General features: G+C 45.2%; 1 protein-coding gene across 2 annotated transcripts in view; it reads right to left on the bottom strand.

The window, feature by feature from the left end:
- Positions 1-2,147: 2,147 nt before the first annotated feature.
- LOC130608063 (solute carrier family 23 member 1-like) overlaps positions 2,148-9,380 on the bottom strand; it is a 66,392-nt gene continuing 59,159 nt past the window's right edge. For both annotated transcript variants that reach the window (XM_057425685.1, XM_057425675.1), the window contains 4 exons: positions 6,162-6,326; positions 5,711-5,819; positions 4,587-4,682; positions 2,148-3,404 (listed from right to left, as the gene is read on the bottom strand). In XM_057425685.1, the coding sequence (XP_057281668.1) occupies positions 3,136-3,404; positions 4,587-4,682; positions 5,711-5,819; positions 6,162-6,326 (639 nt within the window). In that variant the 3' untranslated portion in view covers positions 2,148-3,135. The remainder of the gene's footprint in view (positions 3,405-4,586; positions 4,683-5,710; positions 5,820-6,161; positions 6,327-9,380) is intronic.

Here is a 9,380-nt window from a genome sequence, read left to right as displayed (position 1 = left end):
CCCCAGTTGGCTGTCTGACTCTGCACAGCTGCAAGCAGGGTGACCCCACTCCTGGCTGGAATCGGGAAGTCTTGCTGCACTTAGGATTCAACAGTAGCCCAAAGGGTAGTACAGTCAACAGGTAGCTGGCTGTTCTCAAAGCAATCCAGAACAGCACTCAGGTGTTCACTTTCACACTTGAGGATACCCTGGTTTTCATTTATTTTCATTAAGTAGCAAACAAACAGAAGCTGTGTCGTTGCAGTGCAAAGCCAAAGCTGTTTCCAAACCTCAAGTGGCCACATGCAGCTGGGAGGAGTGGTGGCCCTGCAGCCTAACCACTGCCTACTTCATTTTAACATTTGAAAATGTCCTCCTAAGGCAAATAAAAGGATATTTTATATATTTACAACAAACACACCAAAGGGAGGATTTTAAAGGACATTTAGAAGCCTGAGCTTGAAATAGGGACATAAACAGCTTCTGAAAAACTGCCTTCTAAGCCTTAACAACAGCAGATATGGCTGTCCCAGACCAGCATGCATACCCACCCACCCACACAGAGCTGTCTGTACCTCTTGGGGTGTAGGATGTGCTAGGGTAACCCCCTCCATTGGGAATTGGGGTTTCTCATCGCAGGAGCTGTGAAGTTGCACCCAGCTCTACTCTAGGGAGCTTGCAAGCCAAATATAAGATGGAGACACACAGACAATGTTCTCCACCCTTGGCGTGGGGAACTAGAAGCCAAATGAAGACTTACATTTGCAGGAAAACCTGGGGCAATAGTTTGGGTTTTTTTGAACAGAGCTAAAGCAAATACAAACCTCTGGCACTTGCCAGAATCCTAACATGTCTTAATGAGGAAAAGTAAAAAGATATGGCTGCAGCCTCCACAGAGCTGACACAGAGCCAGTAATTACCAAGGGTTCCCCATCTGTGCTTCCCACCTCGCTTTTTCCATGTGGGGATCCCAACTGCAGCACTGAAGGAAAAGGTCTCACTTGGCAGATGGAGCACCTGAAGGCTATAGAGTACAGCAGGTTTTGGCCCTGCTGGTGTGGCTTGTGTACCTTTGTCATTAGCTGTGGATTCTGTTCCAGTCAAAACTACTCCTCCAGTGTGTGGCAGGTCTGGCCAGCAGCAGCCTGGCAGGTTCAGTACAGGACACGGGAACAGGCTGAGGTAGAGTAACAACTTGCTTTCACACGTGCTGCAGCACAAGTAAATTTGTGAGCGATGATGAGTAACACCATGGGTTTCTTTGCTAGATCTCTGGGAGAACAGGCTGGCTCTAAATAAGCCTAGAGATGTAATCTAGGTTGTGGAAGATGCAGATGCCAGAGTTGAGATGCCTGGGACTAGTCATCTCTGTAAAATCTCTGATGATGGGGAGGGATCAGATTATACTTGTGCAAATTATTTTTTCTCCCAAAGGCATAACAACCACAATCTTCAACAGAGGCACTGCAATCTGCCCATAACAGCAAACTATTTGTACCACAATCTTTCCTCCTTTTGGATCCCAGTGCTCATACAGTTGATCTATTCAGACTTCATTCACTCCCAAAGGAAAAAAAAAGACAATATATCCCTTACTGGTAAAATAAGCCACATGCTGCTACAGCTGCAGGATGGGACTGAAGAACAGGACTGTAATAAGCATAAGGAACTAAAACTTTACAATTAAACTACCCAGGTTTTGTTCAGTCTTGACCCAAGAGGGCAAAGTGGACATCATATCATGGCCTTCAGCTGTCGAGTGGGGGGTACAGAGAAGATGGGGTCAGACTTTCCTCAGAGAAGAACAGTCATAGGACAAGAAACAACAGACTCAAGGTGAAGCATTAGAAATTCCAGGTAGACATGAGGCAAAATGCTTTTCACCACAGGGGTGGTCAGACACTGGAACAGGCTGCCCCTGAGAGGCTGTGGCTCTCCACCTGTAACTCAACTGGACACAGTCCTCTGCAACCTGGTCTAACAGGACCAGCTCTGGGCAGGGGCTGGCCCAGATGACCTCCAAAGGTCCTTATACACTGATTCTTAGAATGCTATCAGCCACTCACTATGGTGATCACCCTGAGAAATACCATTACACTGTACATTTCATTTATTTTCAATAAAAACCCAACTAAGTTATAAATCTCAGTACTGGAAACACAAGCTCATACTACAACAATGTTATTACACACCACCAGCAGCCAGCACTGCATGCAACTGCATTGGACATGGCCATATAGGTTAAGGCTGTTTCTGCTGACAGTGGACAGGAATAAGAATCTGCAAACTGTTTTCCAGAGAAGTGGTTGTAACTGCAGAATCACCAGACCAAACAAGTACAGTGGAGGGGACACAGGACATAGCAGTAACAGGGATGCATCTCACTGTGAGCAGAAGAATTGTCGCCTTCATCTTTGTAGGGTTTGGTGCTCTGGGGAAGCTGGCTTCCCTGAGACTGCTCAGGGATTCATTGCAGTGAAGCTGGGTTTTTGTTAGGTCAAGAACAGAAGGTCTCTAGATTCCCTCTGCAGTCTAAGATAGGAGAGGCACGTTCAGAAGACAGTCAAGCCCATTAACCTTAGACGCCTCTCTTGCAACCACATTCATTTGACTGACTTTAAATTATGGGAATATGGAATGAGAACAATCATGACCTAAAGGTGCCCACTCCTTCCCCCTGGCCAGGATGAGTGTGAAACACAAGCTGAGAGGTGGGCATTGCCCTTACAGATCTTTTAAGGTGGTGGGGATTAGCCTCAGCCCTAGGGATGCCTGAGAGTGGTACAGGGCCCGCATCAGGGATATCTTCTGTGGTTCCTTGGGCAGCCAGGACAGAGGACAGGAACAGCTCTGCTTCAGCTAAACAGCTGCTCCTTGGGGTCCCCAAGGTTTGGTGCAAGGAAGGAAATTGAACATCTTTTCCAAGCATTTCTTGGCCTTTGGTGTTCCCTGAAGAAGGAATATGTTCTTCCTAGAGGTGGGCAGGCAGGAGCAGAGAGGAGAAAAATTACCCCCTCGAGGTGCAGGGGGCAGAGCTGGGAAGAGAAAGGCATTATCATTCTCCTGGTCTAGCCTCTGACAGCTGCCAGCTCATGTTCAAATGTTGTGGGCTGCAGACATCCTTTTCAGACCTCAGCTTCCGAGATAGGAAGGTGCTTATATCCTTGTATCAGCACCTATCTCAGAGTCTCTTTCTGAGCTTGCTCTAACACTGCTTTCCTGTTTGGCAGCTTTCAGTTCATCCATTCTCTTGCCACCGGATAGCCCTTTGGGGCAAGCAGGGAGATACCGAAACCAAGAGACAGCACAGTATTTGGTGCCTATGCCAAATGGAAGATCATACACCTTGGAAATGAGCTGAGAGATGTCTGCCTCTCCCCTGTGGCTGTGCTTCCATGCCAGGAGCCCTCGCTCCTCCTGTGTTCCTGCAACAGCAAAACCGAGAATACTGTGTTTAAAACAGCAGGTGTTTGAGCACAGGACTACCTTGAGTGCCTCACACCCACTTCCGAAAGCCCGGCAGACGCAGCACGACATACAGGTCCCTTGCACTTATACCCTTCTAGCTCCAAATCTCTTTACAAAACTCACTAACCAGCTTCTAGACAATACCCATCTTCCTTCAATGGCTTTCAGTCTTAAGCAGTCTTCTCCATTGCTTGCCCTGGGAATCAGGTATACCTAGACAGGTTTTCACAAGCCACCTGAGATCCAAGAACTGTTCAAAGGGGGATTCATACAGTGCTAGGAAAGCAAAGCTGAATGGTAACTGCCCAGATACTGCAGAATAGAGGAATAAGGTTTAGCTGGCAATTAGTAGTCTGTCATAGGTGTTTACCCCAGCCAAGGAATTGCAAGTGCCTGTAGCTGTTGCAACAGCCGAGTCCCTCTTGGGTAAAGGGAGTGAGCACATCTGTAAATCCTGCCTGGAGGAGCTGAAGATCAAGAGCTACAAGAAAAGTAATGAGACAGAAGGAGATTCACTTTCCAAGGAGCCTGAGACAGTAGAAGCAGTTGGTTAACACGGAGTATCCTTCCTGCTCTTTTTCTGTAGCAGAAAAGACGGCTTCCTCTCCTGTTCTTAAGCCATCCCTCCTCAGGCTCAATGAAAATCAAAGGCTCTTTCCTGGCTGTGTGGACTAGCTGCAGGTGCTACATCCTATCTTTGGTCACCAGACTTTCCTACTGCTTTCCACTGCTGTAGCCCCAGTTCAAGCCTCAGTTTTAGCAGCAAACATAAGGAGGCACACGTTTGGGCTTTCCACTTCTTCTGGTTGCCTTTCTCTCTCCTTTCAACCAGCAAAATGGCCCTAGGCTGGTATTTTCCCTAAAAGACATTTTTCCCAAATAAATCTTTCTCTCAGACTAGGTTGTTCCCGAAAAAATGAGTTAGTTTTTTTATAATCTGCTGTTTTCCATCCGGATACCATGTCAGTGATGTCTGCTGTTTCTCACCCCTCTCTGGGAGAGTTCAGTCACATGGTGTTTCATGGCTGATAGCACAACTCCTGCCCATAGAGCAGTAGTCATGAAGACAAAAATACGCTAGGAAACAAACCTTAGGGCAGGCACAAACTAGTAGCTTAGCTCATTTCAGCAAATCCTACCTGGAATGGTGTTGTCAAGGATAAACCCCAGGAGTCCACCTACAAACATGCCAGTGGTGAGAAGCACCTGGATCACCTGGTCCAGCTGGATGATTCCTAGCAAAAAAACAAAGCTTTGGTGTAGAGACGCATGTTTGACCGGCAACATACCCAGTGCCAAGAGGCTGCAAGCTGCATGCTTGTTTAGACAAGACTTGCAAATCCCAAAGCAGAACTTAAGATTTGGCAATGCAAGAGAGATTGATCTCACTGCCAGTTCCAAACCTACAGTTTTCTTCTGTGTAATTATCCACTGACCCAGCTGCCAGTGGGCAGGAGGTAACTCATGAACATATTAAGAGCCTACTAACAGTGTAGACCACACCACTGGCCCAGAAAAAGCTGCCTTCTGCTCCAAACTCACTCTGCACCTCCACAACATAACACCAAGCAGTTTCCTACAAAAGCACAAGCTTCAGTTCCCATTAAAACACAGGTATATTTAGCATGTGATTTCACCACGAATTAACCAGGTGTAATGTTTCTCTGTGAGGGCTAACAGACATGAGCAGAGCCCAGTGGCACTGTTAGACCACCTACACAGTGAGTGATTTGTGAGCCCAACTCTTTCAACAGCCCACCGAGCATGCCAGATATACCTTAACAGAGGACACTGCAGCCTTTATGATGAACACATTAGTCACACAAGACACGATGAAGGGGTAAGTGTTGGAGCACTGGAAATGTCAATAAAGTGATCTTGATAGAATTTGGGCATTTTGGAAATACAAAGTGAAATTGTGTATGAGCCCATAAGGAAGCCTCATTCATTAAGATGCTGATCAAAATTCAGCCCTGGAGTATTCTCTTGCTCCATCCTGGGAATGTGTCCCAGGGAAGCACTCTGCAGTTCTTAGCACAACAGGAATCTGGTGAGGTGCAGTCACTGATCGAGACCAGAGATTTCTGCACCAGAGCTGTGCATCAGAGCAAAGGACAAGAGCAGCACTCCCAGAAAGAAACAGGCAACAGTCAAAGCATTTTTCAGGGGGTTATCAGGAAAAAGTGCATTTTATAAGATTTCTATGGATCAGCCTTTGCTTCAGTTTTATGCTACAGGAAATGCTTCTGATGTTGCTTCTTACCTGTTTCCAGCAGCATGCTATTTTTGTTTGCCCAGTTGGGAACTGTGAGGCCAGCAAATACAGAAAATCCAAAGATAAAGATGTTTCTTGAGGAGTTCATATCAGTGTACTGCATAGAGAAATTGTATACATTACATTTGGAATTACCCAAGCCTATGGATTACTGTCATGTTCATGAGACATGCTTGGATGTAAACACTGCCTGCAGGAGCGGACACGGGCAGCAGCCCTGTTGCTGCTGGGGTGTTGGTGATCCTGCTCCTGTCAGTGCCAGCAAACCCTGATCTGACCAGGGAACCCTCTGTGATTTAGCCCTTCTGGGAACATCCCCTCATCTTCTCCCAAGGAACTGCCAATGCAAATGTTTGCATCTGACTCAGCGTGGTAATAACCTGACTTGAAACAGAAGTCCCCTTCCCTAGGGAAGCAGTGGCACTTGCACAGCCATTACCTGCAAATTGGAAATCCCCACTGCCGTGATAACTCCAAACATCACAAGGAACATGCCTCCGATCACGGGGGTGGGTATGCTGGCAAGCATTGCCCCGACTTTCCCGGAGATACCGCTGAGGAGCATGGTGCAGGCACCGGCAATGATCACCATTCGACTCCCTACCTGGGGCAAGAGGAAGAGGCAAAGACAGTCACACGCTGACCGGCACAGAGAGGTGAGGGATGGCAGGCTCCAGCTCCAGCCTGCCGGGCAGGGGTTACACCTCTTGATGAAGCACTCAGTGGCACATTTAATCACAGGTTCAGATGCAGCCACCGGTGACCTGGGATTTTCACACTGCGTGGGAAGCATCTGTATTTGTGCACTATTAAATGTGCATCATGAAAGGCACTCTGAGAGCAGTCATGGATCCACACCTATTTACATGGTTTTATCCTCGTTCCTACTGTTGTCATGACTTTAACGGTTTGCTCTTAAACAAAAAGAGTATTATTACATTAAAAGCACACTAATCCCCACACACAGCTTTGCTCTCACTGAAGCCTAGAAATGTCTTGGCATACCCACAGCGCTGCAACCACTCAGTCAATCCACTGGATAATCCTTCCACCAGTATTTGGGTTGCTACCTAAAAATGGTTTTCAATGAGGTGTCCCACACCGATCCTCGTAGACCAAGATTTGGGAGACCAGAGCTGGCTGGCTGCTCCAGTACCAAACTGTGGGATCTGATATATCCATTCCATGGTCAACAAATGGCTAATCAGAAACGGGGAAGTATCTTGGTCTGTCCCTATCTCTCCTCACCCATTGCTTCAGTAAAACCATTTTTACCCTCATTTTTTCCCCCTAGAAAGAGCCAGGGTGGCCTTTTCTGGGTTGGGCACTACAACAAAGACTGCATGAAGCACCAAGCCATGCCTTTCATTCAGATCTGTTAGAGCATGCAAATAGGGAAAAAAAAAAAGTATCATCTGCCAAACAAAGGGATGAAAGAGACATTTACATACTATGGAAACTAAAAAGAAAAGCAGCAGTCTATGAGACTTTCAAGTTGAGATATGCCTTGCCACACCAAAACTTGGACAGCTTAAAGAATCACGCTAAGATTTACAACATTTGTGTCTTAGGCAGGGAACTCTGTAATCCTCTGCAAACATTTTATAATTCAATTAAATATTTTAATCCCTCCCTTTAAATACCTGAAGAACGTCATATTTACAGGCAGGGCTTTTTGTGAATGCTTTAAACAAAAAACATTCTTAGTAACTAATTCTGTTTCTTTTTAAGTATTTCTTAAACATGTCCTTTTAAAATGTTTTAAGTATTACTCGATTGTGAAAGATAAATGAAAAAGATTTGGTAGGGAGCTTCAAAATAAAATCATTCACTGCCTTCAGGTGGGCTTTCTATATTCCTTGGCTTAAAACCTTGGTACACCATTACCATCAAAACTGTAATTTAATATAAGCCAACAGATCTATTTGTTCCAAGATTAGAATGAAGCTTCAGATTCTTAATTTGCCAAAATGTCAAATTACCCAGTATATGGAATTGGCCTTGAAGGCAAATTACGTAATCCACTGATACCACAAGTGTGAGCATATGCTGCTAAAGCCTCTAGCTTAGAGTTTGTTTCAATTATGTCAGGAAAACATGAAAATAATTTCTCTTTCTTAAGACTGAAGAAACTGCAGAGTTCCCTGCTATCTACATGGTGACTGTGAGGTCTTTACCTCTCCTTAAAATCCTCTTTTTCTGGGAAATCCTCTTTTTACTGGCATGCTGGGCTTGATCAAGCAGCTTAAATATAGGTGCTTGGTGCCATTTAAGTTGCTGCATCTTGGCAGCTTCCAGCAGCTTCTCCTTGCCTTATCTGACAGATCCTGTGGATATCTGAAACCTCCAAAGATTTTTCAGTTGGAGCTGGACACCTCCGTTAAACAGGGGAAACAAGGCCCTTATGTTTCCATTTGTTATGGAAAAATGTGTTTCCTGTGTTTTTTAAATAAAATTTGCATTATGGTCTCAGCACCCCCACCAATTCCAGCCAGAGTCTTTACACTGATTTAGGGTTGACTGAAACGAGACTATTTTCTGCTCTGTTTACCCACTGCACACAGCACTGTGTGAACACAGTGAACAGAAGTGGGATCTAAGGGAAACATCTCTCCTAAATCAGCAAGGATGGCATGTCCACCTGGAGGACTTGAAGTACATGGGAGAACATGTCCTATGATCTGGTAATTATGATTCTGGGCACTTCTGCACTGTGCTACATCCCATATGCACAATGTATGCAGCAAACTATATGTTACAGAATCACAGAATCAGAATGGTTTTGGCTGGAAAGGACCTTAAAGCTCATCTAGTTCCAACCCCCCTGCCATGAGCAGGGACACCTCACCCTCGACCATGTCACCCAAGGCTCTGTCCAACCTGGCCTTGAACACTGCCAGGGATGGAGCATTCACTACTTTGTTAGGCAGCCTGTTCCAGTGCCTCACCACCCTCACAGGGAAGAACTTCTTCCTTATATCTAACCTGAACTTCCACTGTTTAAGTTTAAACCTGTTACACCCCTTGGCCTATCACTACAGTCCCTTATGAAAGAAAGAATGGGCTCAGGTATATTGTCAGTATCCTCAGATTTCACAGGGACAAGATGTATGTGATGACAGGCTAAACTGGACTCCAAGCAGACATCCAGACGGCCCTTTTTGCTGGAAGCAGCCATCTTGGTCAAACACTAACATTTCACGCTGAAAAATGGTTATTGTGAGTGAGGTTTATAAAATCCAGTGAAATCAGCAATGTTACAGAGTGGGAGCCATAAATCAAATTCTGCATTTATTTACTGACTCACAGCTCTGCTGACATGACATTGTTTATTTGACAATGGTTTAAAAATGGTCTCCAGTTGGCTGCTGGATGTACCCATCCCCTGGCTGCAAAGCTTAGTGAAAATCTATGATCTGATTGTCAAGCTTATCTCTTGAAATTTCTTTCCCTTATAAAAGCAGTAAGGTATTCAAGGGATTCACAAAACTTTATGGAAAGGTAAAAACATAACCCTTTGCCATCACATTTTACAATCCCAAAGAAATAGTCTACCTTTCACATGATTGCCATCCTTGTGTTATAAAAACAGAAATTTGAAGTTTTAATAAAGCTTCCCTTTTCCCTTCCCATCCCCTTTCCTTTTCTCTCATTTTCA

This window comes from Pezoporus wallicus, unplaced genomic scaffold (genome assembly GCF_028554395.1).
Source record: "Pezoporus wallicus isolate ANWC-B61680 ecotype Strahan unplaced genomic scaffold, APGP_CSIRO_Pwel_v1 scaffold_3294, whole genome shotgun sequence".
In the NCBI taxonomy this organism is placed as follows: Eukaryota; Metazoa; Chordata; class Aves; order Psittaciformes; family Psittacidae; genus Pezoporus; species Pezoporus wallicus.
Note: the sequence above shows the minus strand (reverse complement) of the source record. Positions and strands in the feature narration are given on the sequence as shown.